At 35.0% G+C, this 19,746-nt stretch overlaps 1 protein-coding gene across 1 annotated transcript; it reads left to right on the forward strand.

Moving 5' to 3' along the window:
• Positions 1-1,792: 1,792 nt before the first annotated feature.
• On the forward strand, positions 1,793-19,635 carry LOC133203630 (polynucleotide 5'-hydroxyl-kinase NOL9-like). The gene is made up of 14 exons (XM_061339403.1): positions 1,793-1,879; positions 4,116-4,774; positions 5,855-6,317; positions 6,589-7,205; positions 7,610-7,697; positions 8,100-8,197; positions 8,330-8,363; positions 8,599-8,747; positions 9,589-9,737; positions 10,251-10,336; positions 10,567-10,789; positions 12,820-12,889; positions 13,771-13,913; positions 19,493-19,635. The coding sequence occupies exons 2-14, from the start codon at positions 4,135-4,137 to the stop codon at positions 19,616-19,618; spliced, it is 2,886 nt and encodes a 961-aa protein (XP_061195387.1). The 5' UTR covers positions 1,793-1,879; positions 4,116-4,134; the 3' UTR covers positions 19,619-19,635.
• Positions 19,636-19,746: the final 111 nt, after the last annotated feature.

Genomic DNA, 19,746 nt, shown 5'->3' on the forward strand with positions numbered 1-19,746 from the left:
ACAGTGAACAATGAACAATTTCAATTTCAATTTCAATTTATTTATTGATTCACCAAACATGTTGGCATACAACCATGTTACATACAAAATGAAAAAATACAGTCTGTTTTCAGATTACTAAAACACATACTAAAGTACATACATACATGCAAGTGTACAAATCAGTGAAGTCAACTACGTTTACAACTTGAAGTTATACATAATCATTATGCAAATATATATAGTATAAACAGTATAATATGGACAGAGATGAACTAATTAATGCATTAAATATATATTATTGCGCTCTATTTTTAGAACGCAATTCAAAACATTCATGTAAAAATTCGCACAGCCTTCTAAAATGAATTTCAGCAGTATACTTAAATTTCTCAATTGATGACGAAGCAATTGCAAGATGCTAAGACACTGTAAAAACGCTGTAGTTTTATATTAAAAATATATGATTTATTCTGTCCTCCGTTAATTTATTTAATTTATTCATGATTTCATTTATAAATACTCTTATTATATGTACATGTTATTTGTATATTTATCTTTTTTTTCTTCTTTTTTTGTCCTCTTTCACTTTCATTTTCTGAATATGTATATCATATACTTGTACCCTCTGACCTGAATTTTATATGCTGTGAATATTTTTCATTGTCCTTATGTACAATATATTTTAGATGGCTTTCAGTGTATTTAAAAATGTGTGAGGGTTGGTGTGGGTGTTTTAATTGTCATTATAGTATTTTCATTACTGGAAATCCAATCCGTTCGCGGGCGCTAAACATCTAGGGGAATTGTTTTTGTCAGACTATAAGAAAACTCACCAAAAAAAAAAAAAAAAAAAAAACAAAACAAAAAAAAAACAAAACAAGTTCTATAGCACGCCCGTAGGAATCAATTTTAGTTGGTTGGGGAGGGGTATAACCAAACAAAAATTATCGACAATTAATGAAAATAAATAAATAAAAATAATACGGACGGTATTCCATGCAAAAATTTTGAGGGGTGCAATGGTAAATTAACTGTTTTCTTTTGTAATGTATATACTGGCCGCGAAATTCTATTCCCCATCCCCTTGTCATATTGAATTTACCGCCCGGGTGGTAGTAAATACAAAAATATTTTTGTATTTACTACCATGCACCCGGTAAATTCAAAAATTACAATATGACACCCTCCCCTACACTGCACCTCGAGAGTCGGCGTACTTACACTGTACGTGTACATGTATATACTATCAATTGAGGAATGGAATAAATTGAGGAATATATTCATTAATTAAAATAAGAATAGATATGGTATACATATTAGGTAATTACTGAAAGACTCTTTTATTGTATAGTTGGATATTTTTTTCTGTGGAACGGTTATTTTTTTTCCATGGTATACATGTATGATAAATAACTGTAATAAACATTATTTGACAATAAATGTCCAACGAGCCCCAGGGTTGAATATGGCAGGGATGGGGATGGGGTGTTTTTTTTTTGTCCACAAGTAAATGTGGTTTTCTCAAGATCTTAACATGCATGCTTAATTAAATACTTTCTTTTTCGGGGGGAGAGGGGGGGGGGGCTTTGGGTAGGCCTATGGTTTTAAATATATGACTAAGTGTCAATAAGTTAAACTAGTTTCACTTTTTTGGTTAAAATTAAAATGATTTTATTTTTTTACTTCAAAAATATAAAGGTTAGGTGCATTGCATAGAAATGAGATTGTATTCTGGTATTGCGGGATAGTTAGTTCCGTTCGCTGTGTTTCAGATATTAGCGTGCGAGCACATGTTTCCGCGTTTTCAAGATTCAATATTGATTATACGGTTGGGCTAAGCAAGTTTGTTTTTGTATGAAATATGTCTTGGATCTCCCTCTGATTGGTATCTGAACAGGTATTATGGATTTTAGGGTTGTATAATGCATATGTTTTTCTACATTAAGAGCATTTTTTTTGTTTTCTCCTCCTTTTTATCTCAATACATGGTCCCTAGATCGTAAACTGAGAACAGGCAAGTCAAAATTTTAAGTTGGTAAAACTGTTGAAATGATTTTGAACATAATTTTTATCAAATTTTTGTATTTGTATGTCACACTAACAAGTTTTAAAATATTTTTTTTGTGAAATAAAACCGTCTTCTCTCGGGTTATTGTCTTTGACCCAGGGTGGATATTCACTGTTTACCACTGTACCAATCCGAGTGGTTTCGCTCCGATTTCCTGTTGCGCTGAGTGCTTTCGCCCCCCCCCCCCCCCCCCCAATTCTCTGTTGGCTCTAAGTGGAGCTGCCTCAGGTGGTTTCCCACAAATTAAACGTACAGTGCACTGGATGCTTATGCAGGCAAAAGTAGTTTGAGCAGTGGGTGTTTAGATAACATGATTAATGAGCACATTAATTAAATTCTTTATAAAGTTGTTAATCAATACCAAATACTTATTTCTGATTTAGATGAAAAAACAACTTTTTTTTTTGGAAAATCAAGAAAAGAACAACTTCATCCATGTTTATATAAGTAAAACAAATAAGTTAGCCTCATAAATTTCATTTTGCATTGTCCATCATTTTATTAAATTTGAATGAATAAGATTTACTTTATGAAAAACGAATAATACAGAGATTTTTTTTCTACCAATTAGGAATGGTTCTTATACCGATTCTATTGGGAAAAATAGCATAGAAGTAGCTAGAACAAATGGGAATTCTCTGTTGTTGTTCATTATAAGTTTATTCTAACCTCATTTAACTATTATTCCATGTTTTAAAGAATACACAACAAGTGTCCTTTGTTTTAGTCATTTATCTCTCTTAACTGTTCTCACATTTTCATGCTTTCAAGTTATTATGACACTAGGCTCCTCTCTACAGCACGTATTGTCACATTATGACTGATCTCTACTTTCAATTTAAGAGTATGTGAAAAATTTAGTCACCTTTACAATGTATCTACGATGTCATTGCAGTTTGTTCCTGGACAGTTGAATTTGAAATTTTTAGTCTCAAAATTTGGAAAAATAACATTTTTTTGGCACTGGGAAATGTACCATGTATTTGCACCAGTTATGTAAGGAAAAAATAGATATATAGACATATATATATATACAATGTACTGACAAATTACCGTAATAGGGGGATTGATGCAAGTATTTATAATCAGGGTGAAACCACTTGATGTGAAACTACTCAGAGCGAATGTAATCCGTTATCCAATGTACTCTTTGAAGAAATTTGATCATTGATAATCAACAGATAAGAGTGAACAGTAGGGATGGGTATTGCCAAAAATTACCTATCGCAATATATCACGATTTTCCCCCAGAATATCACGATAATATCTTGATATTTTTACAAGCAATTTTTACAATGATTTTAAATAAAAATTCGTAATTTTTGCTGTAAACATGGTAAAGGATAACTCACTTTTTTTCATTTTTTTTTTACATAATATAAGGCATATTTGGATGATTGGATGCCGTTCTTATACAGTTTTCAACATTTTGAATTCTTCCTAAAAGATTGAACAAATAAATGAGTAATTTCTGGAATTCACAATTATATACCTTAAATACCGGTATTTTAGTCTCCATATCACAATACGTATCACACAATTAAAAATCATGATATACCGGTACATGTATACTGATAAAATCGCACATCCCTAGTGGACAGATTATTGTAGAATATAAAATAAATTAGTTAATAACACTTACATAATATATTTATGTTTTTTTTTATTAAAACCAGACCATTTGATTGATGCATCATTCTTCCCCTAATTGTCTAAACATGATAAGAAAAAAACAGCTAGCAATGAACATGCTTATAACAATGTCCACAACATGCATACATTATGTAAGCCTTAAGAGAAAACAATGTTTATTAACATTCTGAATTATATTTTTTAAATCTATTTTTGTCAAGATTTAGATGAAAAAATGTAAAATATATTTTGAAGTAGATAAGATTTAAAGTGTATTTTAATGTTATTTAATAATTATATTAATTGTTCTTGAAAGATGCTGTGCAGTACTCTTTTGTTGTTTCAGTAAGACAACATGGGTAATTAAGTTTATTGAATTATTTATAATTAATAGTATTTTATACCAGAATGTACTGTGTATTTTATATTACAGATAGGAACTATTTGTACAAATGGGAAAAACAAAGAAACAGCAAAAAAGTGAAAAACCCAGTAAAGTAAAACATTCCAGCACGTTTAAACCACACTCAAAAAAGAAGTCAAAAGGGCCTAAGAAAGGAAAGGGTATTAGTAGCTCCATGTTGGAAAATGTGTTGGATAAACAAGAAAACTTTTATGGTAAAAGAAAGTCAACTTCTGTAAAACATCTGAAGAAAAGTAAAAATCAAAATTTACAAGCTTCAGAAAAGTTTAAAAATCCAGGACAAAGTGCTTTCACTGTGTTGCGAGGGGGTGTGTCAGATGAGACAGGCCAGAAAAATAAATCTGCTGGTGAGAGCCAAGCAGAGAGGAAAGGTCCAGCTCAAAATAAGTCAAAGGAAAAACTAAGTACTAAGAAAAGTAAAGTGAAGCAGAGTGTTTCTAGACAGAATTCAGCAGAGCAAAATACAGAGACTTCCACTTCCAGTGTAGCCAGCTTACCTGTGCCATCTTCAGATAAAAAAATTTGTAATAGTTTTAAGTTCATTGGTGTGAACATTGAGAGTCCTGATATAGAGTCAGGAGAGAGTAGTCGAAAGAGGAAAAGAAAAAAAAGTGTGAAACTGCATCAAAAGGGGAAAACAGAAGAGTCCTCAGGACAAAACTTAAAAGGTTAGCAGGAGTAATTTAAGGAATGAATTTAATAGATACCCAAGTTCCCTAACCTGGGTTGGGGCAGTTCAGCTTTAGAAACCGCAAAGCAGTTTATAGAAAAGTGTAAACTGTTCCAAACCAGGTTATACTAGTAAAACTTGGGTACCTGTCAATGTTTAATTGTCCTTCATTAAGTGAAGAAATAAGAAGATTTCTCCTTCAAAAATGCCTTCAAGTTATACATATTTTAAATGTAATGTCAAGCGAATTGATATGTTTTTGACGCAAGTCATTGTGATGTAGGCAAGACAGGTTATACAATTTAAAATAATTTTTTATCCAATGAAATGACAAATTATTTTATATACAGTCAAACCTCATTATCACCAACTCAATGGGCCAAGGAAAAAACAGAGATATTTCCAAGGATTCTAGATATCAAGGGTAAAATATTTAAAGAATAAGTGGATAAGACTTTCTAAATCTCTTTGAAATATCCATTGTATTGGAGATATTAATGTTTGACTGTAAATCACCAAATTTTCTTGACACTTTAATTTCACGAGATGGCTATTTGGTATTTATAAGCGAGACATAATTTTAATCTTTTGTACTACAAATATACGCGAGAATTAAAATTTCGCATTCAACCTTGCATAATTACGGGAAAATAATGTTCTCGCTGATAAAAAGTCATCTACAGTACTGCATATTTTTTCTTTGAAAAGGAGTTGTAAATTAACAAAGAGAAAGAAAGAAAGAAAGAGAAATTTAAATGTTAATGATAGAATAGGATGTGTGGGAGATACTTGGCATGCTTTTAAGATTATTTTATATTTAGAGATTTGATGTTTTTCACCAATATTTTTCTGTATACACTGATATAGCAATACAGTTGAACTTAGGTATGTTGAACACTGATTACCATGGATATGTGTCAAAATGATTTGGAAGTCCCAAACGCTTATTCCTTAAGTATTTTACCCTGGATATCTTGAATCCTCAGAGATCTTGAAGTATTTTCTTGGTCCCATCAAGTTCAAGACAACAAGGTTTGACTGTATTTTTATCACTGTACACTTTACTTTTTTCTTGCAGATAAGAGTCACATTAAGAAAAAGGGAAAGAAAAGAAAAATGGATGAAAAACTTAATGAAGGCATCAAAAACAAAGAGAAGATACAAGATGATTCTACTACAAAAAAGAACAAGACTTTAAAAGACTCACCCAGACAATCAGGGGCAGACAACCCAGCAGGGGAGGAGTCCCTCCCAGAGGTGATTAATCTGATTGAGTCTGATTCTGAGATTTCAGACAGTGACTTCTCTGTTGTTGATCTCACTCTAGATGATACTGAAAACGAGGCTGTGAACTTTGAACAAAACCAAGATTTTGAAACCCACACAGTTCCAGAGGAGAGGCAAGCTTTAAATGGGGAAGAAATGAGTACAAATGCTGAGTGTTTGAGTGTAGAGGATGTGGAAAGTGACAAAATTACTCACATAAATAACAGAACAGACTCTGAAGAGGTGGAAGTAGGGTCAGGGCAAGAACAACACAGGTAACCAAACTTTCTATCTTGCAGCAGAGATTATACAATTATGTATGTACTTTTTATGACTAAATTGACATTGCTTAACAATTCTTCATTATGGTAGTCATGTTTGGTATGGCCAAAATTACATGTAACAGTGACTGTACAAGATATGGCACAATCCCCTGACACCTGTCTTTAAATTTATTAAGACTAGATATACATATGTATTCTGGAACTTAAGGTAATAGAATTTTCTCTCTGAAAGTTGTTTTTATTGTCATCATTTTGTTGGCAGATCTAGAGCTTTGGCCGCCTTTGATGGACAGGTGCTTGTTGTATTACCTAACCCAGGTGTGTACTGTTACCTGGGTAGGTGCTTCTTAAAATGTCTCCACGGAGGGGCTGCAGTACTGGGGTACCAGTTAACTGACCAGTTTGAGGCTTTCTACTCCCCATCTTGTAGCAGTCTGTTGACCATCACCACCAGTGAGAAACTGTCAAAGGAGGAAGAAAAGGTGACAGAATCAGAGTCCAACAGAAAAAAGAAATCTAAGTTCAAGAGAAAAAGCAGAGAGATATTAACAGAACAGGAGAGTGTGGAGAAGATATACTCAGACTGGTTATTGTTGAGTAAGGATATGGAGAAATTACCCAGGGAGAAAGTGACCATACTGCTGGCCAGGAAGATGGAGTCTAATGTCTGTGACTACATCTCCACTTTTAAGGCATTTCATAAACTCTGGGATAATCCTGTTACTAATCAACAGAGAACACAGGATCTCGGGACTGATGACCTTAAATTGAACTCTGTAGGACTGACCTTTATTCCTGACACTGCAGAGGTTGCTAGGCAACACGTTTCACAGCAGCAGATGGAGTTAATCCAGAGATGGGATGATCTTCTGAGCTCTGGTATATATCAGTATCTGATGGATACCATGTTGTAAATTATCTGATGTTAGACTTAAAATTATTTGTTGGGTCAAGATTATTAGGATCATGTTCATGTCTGATTTTAAATATATGAAGAGTAAAAAATTGTAAGGAACAGTAATGAATTAATGTTAAGAAGAAGCAACTCTGCGGCTTTGTTATGTGAAATTAGCAGAATTTATATTGTTTCTCATCAGCTATACTTCAGAAATATTCAGATTTAAGAGCAAAAACACTGTAGATCATATCTGAAGTTTTGGCTTTGTTTATATACAAAAGGAAATATTTCGTAATTAATATGAAAGAAATGAAGAAATGCAAACTTAGTTGTTTATAAATAATTTTTTTCAGATGCTAAAATGCATTAGCATACTTTGTTTTAGATCCGGCTCCAATAGTTATGGTAGTGGGTGGAAAAAACGTGGGTAAATCTACCCTTAACAGATATCTTGTTAACCATACTTTAAACAAGTAAGTTACTGAACATCATTATACAATAATTATTATGGACTTCAATGTAGGTCAATATGTTGTTATAAGGACCCGTGTCAAGTGATATTGACCTCAGACACAAAAAATATTAACCTCAGACACAGAAAATGATAGCAACCTTGCAAGCTTGGTCACATCAATATCACAAAAGAATGCATAAATCAAGTGACATCCTCTCAGCCAATGAAAATTAGGGAAATTATCCTCTTATATAAAATTGATCATTAATGATCATTAGATTCTTTAGGATGTCCAAGTTTTAGAAATAGGATGGAGCATTGTTAGATATTATGAATATAGTCTCTTAGTATTGTAGACATCAGAATTGTAGATCTATGAGTGGTTAGGTGTTTTAAAAACAATGTTATCTTTATATTTCAGAAGGTCAGAGTTATGTTACTTGGAATGTGACATTGGGCAGACAGAATTCACTCCCCCTGGTTGTATTAGTTTACAACTTGTTAATGGTCCAATTTTAGGTTAGTATAAAAGGATATTCCATAATATAAATAGTCGTGACTTCTTGTTAATGTAGCTTTATATAAGGGAGAGAATCCAGAGAATGGCTCCTCACTTAAACATGTGTAGCTAGAGCTATATCATTATTTTAGGTCCACCATTCACACACCAGAAAATACCCAAAATGTGAGTAAAATGATTTTAGTTGAATGTACAACATAAACTGGCTTACATAGAGTGAATTCATATACATATTGCTAATGGAAAATCTCTCTATATACATGTATATCAATACATTTAACAACTGGTAGAGTGAAACTATGAGTTTGGATTGTGTTACAATATTGTTATTCTATTGATCCAATGTAAAGCAGAGACAACAGTGAATTTTTACATTTCATTCAAAGTTTTCTGTTTGCAGTTGTTATTATTATGGTGGTTTGACTGCCACAGACAACCCTAATTTGTACATGGAGTGTATCAGAAAATGTTTGCTGGAGTACAGGAAATTAGAGAAAACTAGGGAGACAGGGCTCCCTCTTGTGGTCAACACAATGGGGTGGATCGAAGGTTAGTCAACACAGTGGGGTGGATCAAAGGTTAGTCAAACACAATGGGGCTGATCAAAGGTTAGTCAACACAATGGGGCTGATCAAAGGTTAGTCAACACAGTGGGGTGGATCAAAGGTTAGTCAAACACAATGGGGCTGATCGAAGGTTAGTCAAACAAATTGGGCTGATCGAAGGTTAGTCAACACAAGGGGATGGATTGAAGGTTAATCGACACAAATTAGTGGACCAAAGGTTAGTCAACACAGTCAGGTGGATCAAAGGTTAGTCAACACAAGGGGGTGGACAGAATGTTAGTCAACACAGTTTGGTGGATCAAAGGTTAGTAAAACACAAAGGCTAGTCAAACACAATAGGGTGGATCAAAGATAAGTCAAACACAGTGGGGTGGATCAAAGGTAAGTTAACACAGTGGGGTGGATCAAGGTAAGTAAACACAATGTGGTGGATCGAAGGTAGGCTGCATTGTGGTGGTCAACAGAATTGGGGTAAATGATATAGTCACTTTGTGGGAATCCATACAAATTAGTGGATAAGATGCTATATGGTGGTCAGCACATACAGAGTTCGATCAAAGTAATCCACAGAAACATCTATTTAATAAGATGTAATATGAGTATGCATGTTTACTGAATGATTTTATACATTATTTTTGTAAATTGGTTTATTTGTATATTATAAGGAATTTAAAAATACTTGACAGTTTGATATAACCATTACCTTTAAAAAGGACCTTATAAATCATATGTAAATACAAGTATAGGAACACGAAATGTGAATTTCAAGAAAAAATTAAGAGTTGAAGTTCAATCAATCAATCAGTGAGTGATTTCTTGGCCAGATCTTGGACTGGAGCTTTTGATCAGTGTAATTAGAATGACCCTGCCTAGTCTCCTGGTCCAGATTAACTTCAGCAACAACAAGATGAACGCTGCTCCCCTCACCCCGGAGTTTGTTAACGACAGACAGGGCTGGGTCAGGCACTCTAGGGTGAGTAAATAAAAGGAGTAAGATGTTAGAAATTTCATATAATTTAGGAGGATATTATTCTTTAACATTTTTCTCACACATTTCCTTGTATCATAGACTTCCAGTATAATGTTGATAACTTGATGGTTCAGAGTGTAATCTTTAGTGTAAATTATAAGTAAGAAATTATCAAATTGAAAAAAGAAAATGTTCTCATAATGAAGGAATTGGATTGTCTGTTTAGGTTTGGTCTGTTAGAGTTTATATCTGTTCATACTTTTAACCTGAAACTTTAACCCTCTCTTACAATTCCTGGACCCCAAATTGGGCAACATTGATGAATTCAGCCATTGTTGCTGTATTTGGCAAATGTGGAGTTGCAAATTTCAGCAATTCAGCAATTTATCAATATTTTAGCAATTACTTGTACAATATTGAATAACAAATTCAAAGATATATAAGAAAATAATTTTCAGTTAAAATTAAGCAGGTGTAGATGACCTGTTTTTCTGATTGATTTAATTTGCTTTATAGTATTACAGGAGTCATTATATGCTGGATATACTGGGAGATACTAACCACTCATTGGTCAGATTGGACTCGCCCACAAATGTTGTCAGGTATAACAGAGGTTCTTATGTACTAAACTGATTATCATATCTGACTATGACTTCTTAAAATCTCCTGTCTAGAGAATGGTCAATTTAATATATGAATATTTCATCTTTTTAAAGAAATCAGCTTATTTAAGTTTGAATATTTCATCATGAAATGAACTGATAATCTAATTAATACTGTTTTCTTGAACTTCGTTTAAAGTTGTATTTTTCTTATCTATGAAATCCTGAAGATGTCGGAATCATTGGAAACCATTTGAGCTGCGTGATCTAGCGGTGATCAGTTACATGAGCTCTACACTCAGTAAGGACTCGAGCCTGAGTCTGGAGACACCATACGGAGTCCCGTGGGAGGACATGGCTATCAATATCTGTAAGAGAGGAGTTCCGAGAGAAGAGTGGATGGCAGCCATTAATGCCACAATTGTAGGTCTGGCTCATGCAGATCTGACAGAGGTAACAATGTATTAAAACCCCGCACCTTACCACCCATCCACTGACAGAGGTAACAATGTGTTTTCACCCCCTCACCTTACCACCTACCCACTGACAGAGGTAACATTGTGTTTACATCCCCTCACCTTACCACCCACCCACTGGCAGAGGTAACAATGTGTTTACATCCCCTCACCTTACCACCCACCCACTGACAGAGGTAATGATGTGTTTACACCCCCTCACCTTACCACCCACCCACTGACAGAAGTAATGATGTGTTTACACCCCCTCACCTTACCACCCACACACTGACAGAGGTAACAATGTATTTACACCCTCTCACCTTACCACCCACCCACTGGCAGAGGTAACAATGTGTTTACACCCCCTCACCTTACCACCCACCCACTGACAGAGGTAATGATGTGTTTACACCCCTCACCTTACCACCCACACACTGACAGAGGTAACAATGTGTTCACACCCTCTCACCTTACCACCCACCCACTGACAGAGGTAACAATGTGTTTACACCCCCTCACCTTACCACCCACCCACTGACAGAGGTAACAATGTATTAAAACCCCTCACCTTACCACCCACCCACAACCTCTCAAAAATACGAAAAAAATATTCAAGTTAAAAGTATGTGTATGTCTGAACTGATATATTTTTTTAAATGTAACTTTTTCTTGCCTGTTATATTCATGTACATATACTGGACTGTATGTTAAACATCATTAGAAGCAGATATTCAGTAGAAATCTATCATTTGTTAATGAGTGATATGGGAAAAAAATAATCCTAGGTAAGAAAATAAGCAAAGATAAATCCTAATAATGCCTTTCTAGTTTTTATGGCTATATAATTAAGATTTGGGGCATATATTTTTGGTCCATCTGTTTGTTTGTCTGCAAAAACATTAACCTTGGCCATAACTTTTAAATGGTTGCTGCTAGGGCTTTCATATTTCAAATGTTTATTCCTTGTGACAAGACCTTTTTTTGGGTACCATTTACCGTTTTGGTAACGTTTTTGACCTCATGACCTTGATATTTGTGTTTGACCTAATTTTGAAACTTTGACCTTGGCCATAACTTTGAGTGGATGGTGTGAGGGCTTTCATATTTCACGTGCATTTCTTGTGAAAAGACCCTCTTTGGGTAGCAACATTTTTGATCTATTGAAAGTGGAGTTTGACCTAATTTTGTAAAACATCAAAATCTTGGCCATAACTTTTGAAGGTCTGGTGCTAGCGCTTTCGTGCTTTTGTGTACAAGACTTTTCTTTGGGCACCAAGTTTTAGCTCACCTGAGCAGAAAGCTCAAGTGAGCTTTTCTGATCACATTTTGTCCGTCGTCCATCTGTTCGTCCGTCTGTAAACTTTTCACATTTTCGACTTCTTCTCCAGAACCACTGAGCCAATTTCAACCAAACTTGCCAGCATCCTTGGGTAAAGGGGGTTCAAGTTTGTTCAAATGATGGGCCGCGTCCTCTTCCAAGAGGAGATAATTAAGAATTCGTGAAAATTTGGTGTCATCTTTTAAAAATCTTCTTCTCAAGAATCATTGGGCCAGAAAAGTTGAAACTTAGGTGAAATCTTCATTACATAGTGTAGATTCAAGTTTGTTCAAATCATGACCCCTAGGGCTAGGGTGGGGCCACAATGGGGGATCAGAGTTTTACATAGGAATATATTAGAGTGAACTCTTTTATAAGCACTTGGGCTTGAAACTTTGCAACAGCAATAAATAGAATAATGATCCTTAGTTTAGTCTCTTTTTGTTTGTGATAAATTGCAATCAGACCAAAACTGTACAAGGAGTGGTGTTTTGAAAGTATTTCACAGAAATTTCTATTTTAAGTAACCATGCCAACACTATCAAAATCAAAAACTGATAAAGAGAATTACGTAGCTTAGGGATAATTAATAAAAAGGTTAAGAAGTTACATGACTCTGCATAATGAATTATTGCAACTCTGTACCAGTGCTTTTGCATTTTATTAATTCCTGATGTATATCCTTGATTATTATTGTGTTATTTCAGGCAAGAAGAGAGAAGGAAGGGGAGCCATATTTTTTTGAGAGCACACCACTCTGCTTATGCATTGGATTTGGTTTGTTTATCACAGATAAAAAATCTTAATATACATTTAAAACATCTCACTGTACATTCATGATTATTGATGTATCCATTTAGAAAAGACATATTTACCATGAACACATCACCTACAAACAGGAGTAATGTTTCTTTCTGAACTTTGAAAAGTATCCTTGAGCAATATTTACAGATTTATGTGAAAAGTCTTTGTTAAGTCTGCCATGAAAATATAAACCTTCAAAGCAGAGTTGTCTTTCCTTCTCAATATTGTAAATATTATTGAATTTGCATAATTTAGGAAGTCTTCTGCTACATATGTTTGAGTCTTTCTTGCCAGTAGGGTCAGTTCTTTGGAAAATTTTCTGGGAAACTTCAGATGAAGGGAACAAAAATTGTAAAATTTAATGATCTTCAATGCTTGTACAGCTGTACCCTTATGATAAAAGACCAATGCAAGGGGCTGGGACCAATACATGAATTATCAGAATTAATATTGTAGAAAACAGAAGTTAAAGTGTTATAGTTTTTAAAAGAAAAAAGATTGTTCAGTGTTTTTGAAAAACAGGTTATAAAATCATTTGATAATAACTGATGTTAAAAAATTAGACACTTTTTCAAACATTTTAAAATATTTTCTAAAGTTCCTGTAGAGATACATGTACTTCAAAATGATTTTTATGTTTTTTGAATGCTATTTTGAGAATGATCATTTTTAATAACATTTTAAAAATATCTTGCCTAAAATATTTCAGGAAACCCTTAATACAACTTGATAAAATGTTCTGCAAAATATGAAAACAAAACAATGCTTATACATGTAACTGCTTGTAGATTTCTAAGATAACAAAATTTTAGTTTGTGAAGACCTTTGTACAGGCAATGAACTCTCTTTTTAAGGTATGGTCCGATCCATTGATACTGTGAAGAAGATGATCTATATAACAACACCACTGAGTCTCGTAGATCTAGTCAATGTCAACACGATCATCAGGGGCTCCAGTAATGTCCCACAGCAAATATTTACAGAACAAATTACCAAGGTTTGTGTATATTTGTTATCTGTATGTTACTCCAGTAATGTCCCACAGCAAATATTTACAGAACAAATTACCAAGGTTTGTGTATATTTGTTATCTGTATGTTACTCCAGTAATGTCCCACAACAAATATTTACAGAACAGATGACCAAGGTTTGTATATATTTGTTATCTGTATGTTACTCCAGTAATGTCCCACAGCAATATTTACAGAACAGATTACCAAGGTTTGTATATATTTGTTATCTGTATGTTACTCCAGTAATGTCCCACAACAAACATTTACAGAACAGATTACCAAGGTTTGTATATATTTGTTATCTGTATGTTACTCCAGTAATGTCCCACAACAAATATTTACAGAACAGATGACCAAGGTTTGTATATATTTGTTATCTGTATGTTACATAGAGGAGAAAAATGTGATAGACCAGACCAGGATTTGATCCTGGACCCCTGAAACACAAGTCAGTTTTTTTTCAACAAATCTGTTGGAACTCTCATGGGTACCAATTGCACAACGGTATACACAGGCCTCTTTTTATATTCATATGAAGCAGAATTTATTAAACAAGAGGCCCAAGGGCCTTAACGGTCACCTGAGTATAATGCAACAATTTAGAGGATCCATAGAGTATAAAATGAACTGAGAGGTGAAGCTTTGTTGCCCAAAAGCAAGAAAAATAGGGTGATCAGGATCAACAAAATAATTACTCTAGTATCCATTAACAGTTCATAAATTAGGTTCTAATCTGTTCCCCATTTATCACTATCACCATACAGTATATTAACAAACTATCGGTGCTTCTGTACTATTTTAATTCCTAGTTGAGATCTCTTACATTGGCCTCTTTGGTCTTGGATGAACATTTAAAAAGACAAGTTATTTTTGTCTCATTTTTATTATGCCCCCGGATCGAAAGATCCCGGGGGTATATTGTTTTTGTCCTGTCTGTCTGTTTGTCTGTTTGTCCGTTTGTCTGTTTGTCCGTTTATCTGTTTGTCTGTCTGTCTGTTGTCAACTTTAACCTTGCCCATAACTTTTGATTGGTTGGAGCTATGACTTTCATATTTCACATGTGTATTCCTTGTGACAAGACCTTTCTTTGGGTACCATCATATTTGACCTTTTGACCTTGACCTTGGAGTTTGACCCACTTTTGCAAAATATTATGAGACTTTAACCTTGGCCATAACTTCTGAACAGTTGGTGCTTGGGGTTTCAAACTTCGCATGTGTATTTCTTGTGACAAGGCCTTCCTTTAGATACCAACAACTTTGACCTTTTGACCTTGACCTTGGAGTTTGACCTACTTTTGAAAAACTTTAACCTTGGCCATAACTTTTTAACAGTTGGTGGTTAGGGTTTCAAACTTCACATGTGTATTCCTTGTGACAAGACCTTCCTCTGGATATCAACCACTTTGACCCTTTGACCTTGACCTTGGAGTTTGACCTACTTTTGAAAAACTTTAACCTTGGCCATAACTTTTGAATGGTTGGAGCTAGGGCTTTCATACTTCAAATATGTAATCCTTGCGACAAGACCTTCCTTTGGATACCAACCACCACTCTGACCCTTTGACCTTGACCTAGGAGTTTGACCTACTTTTGAAAAACTTTAACCTTGGCCATAACTTTTGAATGGTTGGTGCTAGGGCTTTCATACTTCACATATGTAATCTTCGTGACAAGATCTTCCTTTGGATACCAACCACTTTGACCTTGACCTTGACATTTGACTTTTATTTAAAAAACTTTAACGTTTGCCATAACTTTTGAACAGTTGTATCTAGGTCTTCCAAATTTCACTGGTGTATTCCTCGAGACAAGACCTTTCTTTGGGTATCAACATTTTTTATCTTTTGACCTGGATTTTGACTTGCATTTGAAGAAACTTTAACCTTCGCCATAAGCTGCCATACGGGGGCATCAGTGTTTCACAAACACATCTTGTTATTTATCTATTACTTACAAGTCTACCTGATTATTAAAACTATGAATGTACTTTTTGTATTATACAATAAAAATTCTTGCATAATTTTCTTATTCTATTAACCTTTTAAGTACATTATTTACAGTGATTAATTATCAAAAGTAAATGGCAAAAGGGAATAACTCCTCTCAGTAGAATACAAATTAATATATGCCAGGACCAGAACACTTGACCAAATGGTCGAGATGTTCAAAAATCTGGTAAAAATACTCTTCCTTATTAAACTTTTACTCTTTTTGCCCCTGATATGCCCAGGTGCAGAGAAGATTTTTAAAGAAATAATGCATTTTTATTACAGATTCACTATATTATCAATAAAGCCCCCCCCCCCCCCTCCCCAGCGGGAAACACCAGAGCCTCTCACATTGGGACCAGAAGTTTGCCCATCATAAGTAGTCACTTTGTTTATCTGCTTAACACTAAGAGCAGACAGGATTGTTTAATAGAATTAATGCATTTTCACTATATTATAAGGAGCTCCACCCTTACACCAGCACATCTGACCCAGGGGTCATGCAATTCACTGCTCTGGAAGAAGCACTCTTGCTCATCATAACTATACACTTAGCTTCTTTGCTTTTTAACCAGGAGCAGAAAAGAATATTTTCAAAGAAATTTTGCTTTTTCACTATATAATCAATAGAGCACCCCCCCCCCCCCCCCGTTTTCACCAGAACTCTTGACCCTGGGGCCATGAAATTCACAATTTTTGAAGAGGCATCCTTGCGTATCATAACAATGTACTTAATTTTTTAAAATAATACCCAGGGGCAGAGAAGAAGATTATCAAAGAAATAATTCACCTTCACTATAGGATCTATATAGCCCCATCCTAACACCAGAACCCCTGATCCATGGGCCATGAATTTCACAATTTTGGAAGAGGCATCCTTGATCATCATGACAATGTACTTAGTTTGTTTAAATAATGCCCAGAAGCAGAGAAGAAGATTTTTAAACATAAATGCATTCTCACTCTATAATAAATAGAGCCCCACCCTAACACCAGAACCCCTGATCCAGGGGCCATGAAATTCTTAATTTTGGAAGAGGCATCCTTGCTTATCATAACTATGTATTTAATTTGTTTAAATAATACCCAAGAGTAGAGAAGAAGATTTTCAAAGAAATAATGCACTTTCACTATATGATCTATATAGCCTCGCCCTAGCACCAGAACCCCTGACCCTGGGGCTATGAATTTCATAATTTTGGTAGAGTCACACTATGTATTTAATTTGTTTAAATAATACCCAGGAGTAGAGAAGAAGATTTTCAAAGAAATAATGCACTTTCACTATATGATCTATATAGCCCCGCCCTAGCACCAGAACCCCTGACCCTGGGGCTATGAATTTCATAATTTTGGTAGAGTCACTCTTGCTTATCAGAACTATGTATTCAATTGGTTTAAATAATACCCAGGAGTAGAGAAGAAGATTTTCAAGGAAATAATGCACTTTCACTATATGTTGTATATAGCCCTGCCCTAGCACCAGAACCCTTGACCCTGGGGCTATGAATTTCACAATTTTGGTAGAGTCATTCTTGCTTATCATAACTATGTATTTAATTTGTTAAGATAAAACCCAGGAGTAGAGAAGAAGATTTTCAAAGAAATAATGCACTTTCACTATATGATCTATATAGCCCCGCCCTAGCAGCAGAACCCCTGACCCTGGGGCCATGAATTTCACAATTTTGGTAGAGGGCTCAATGCTTATCAGTACTATGTATTTAATTTGTTTAAATAATATCCAGGAGTAGAGAAGAAGATTTTCAAAGAAATAATGCACTTTCACTATATGATCTATATAGCCCCGCCCTAGCACCAGAACCCTTGACCCTGGGGCTATGAATTTCACAATTTTGGTAGAGTCACTCTTGCTTATCAGAACTATGTATTTAATTTGTTTAAATAATACCCAGGAGTAGAGAAGAAGATTTTCAAAGAAATAATGCACTTTCACTATATGATCTATATAGCCCCGCCCTAGCAGCAGAACCCCTGACCCTGGGGCTATGAATTTCACAATTTTGGTAGAGTCATTCTTGCTTATCATAACTATGTATTTAATTTGTTTAGATAAAACCCAGGAGTAGAGAAGAAGATTTTCAAAGAAATAATGCACTTTCACTATATGATCTATATAGCCCCGCCCTAGCAGCAGAACCCCTGACCCTGGGGCCATGAATTTCACAATTTTGGTAGAGGGCTCAATGCTTATTACAATCATGCCAACAGTTTGACTGCTTGATGTCCAGGAGTAAAGAAGAAAATTTTTAGCTCACCTTGACGAAGTCGAGATGAGCTTAAGTATGCTATACCCCCGGCGTTGGCGTCGGCATTAGCGTCAGCATCCCGGTTAAAGTTTTAGGAGCAAGTCTCATTCCTACGTAACTATAGGCCCTACCTGGACCAAACTTGCATGGATGATGCATCTAGGGATGGACACTACCACACTTGCTTCAGATGCTGGATCTGACCTAGATTTTCTAGATGATTGACCAGGTTAAAGTTTTTGGAGCAGGTTCATTCCCAAGGAATTATAAGCCCTACCTGGACTAAACTTGCATGGATGATGCATCTAGGGATGGACACTACCACGCTGGCTTCGGATGCTGGATCTGACCTAGATTTTCCAGATGAGTGACCAGGTTAAAGTTTTTGGAGCAGGTCCATTCCCAAGTAACTATAAGCCCTACCTGGACCAAACTTGCATGGATGATGATTGACTCAGGTGACCTAAAAACTTATACATGCGAATAAGACACTTGCTGTGGCCCTCAACTCAACATTTAGATATATCGACGACATATGATCAAACAACAATAGTTCCTTCGATTTGTATGGCGAATCGATATATCCCAGCGAATTTGAAAACAAGAGGCCCAGGGTCCACATTGCTCACCTAAGCACTGTGGCTAGGAAATAAGCAAAAATCAGTTTAGTATTACAATGCTAAATGCATAAGTGGTCCCGATCTACCCCTAAAAGGGAAGGGTATGATTTGAACAAAATTGAATCTACACTAACTAAGTATGCTTACATATTTTTTTTTCTGCCTACCCTTAAGGGTCATGATTTGATCAAACTTGAATCTACACATATATACACTTATATGCTTCCATATAAATATGACCAATCATGGGTTTGTTGTTCTTGAGAAGATTTTTTAAGATTTCTCCTATATATTTCTATGTAAAACTTTGACTGTCCATTGTGGCCCCACCCAACCCCGGGGGTCATGATTTGATCAAATTTGAATCTACACCACCTTAGGATGCTTCTATATAAATATGAACAATCATAGCTTTGTTGTTCTTGAGAAGATTTTTTGAAATTTTTATTATATACTCCTATGTAAAACTTTGATCGTCCATTGTGGTCCTACCCTACACCCAGGGGTCATGATTTGAGCAAACTTGAATCTACATGACCTGAGAATGCTTCCATATAAATATGACCAATCATATAACACTGTAAATATTAATAATTATTTGTTGTTTATCTGTTTCTTAAAATTTTCATTTTGTCAACACATGGAATTCATCTTACATATATACTTGTACGCAATGTTTTTAGGAAGTCCGAGAAATTCCGTATGTGAGTAGGATAACATCCACTTGGGCATCCAAGAATCCTCGACAGAGAAAACACATTCCATCAAAATCAAGGAAAAAAGTGACAGAGACTAGCATTGGTGACTGAATGGCTGAGAGGGAAAGGAAGGACAGAGATGACTTTAGATGACAAACATAAGGACCAAGACAAGAAAAAAGGAACAATGGACGTTTCATTAGAAAATTCTAGGATTACGAAAGATGACATCATTGTTT

The sequence above is a fragment of the Saccostrea echinata genome, unplaced genomic scaffold (assembly GCF_033153115.1).
Source record: "Saccostrea echinata isolate AGI-Se365-2 ecotype Australia unplaced genomic scaffold, CSIRO_AGI_Sech_v1 ptg000051l, whole genome shotgun sequence".
Lineage (NCBI taxonomy): Eukaryota > Metazoa > Mollusca > Bivalvia > Ostreida > Ostreidae > Saccostrea > Saccostrea echinata.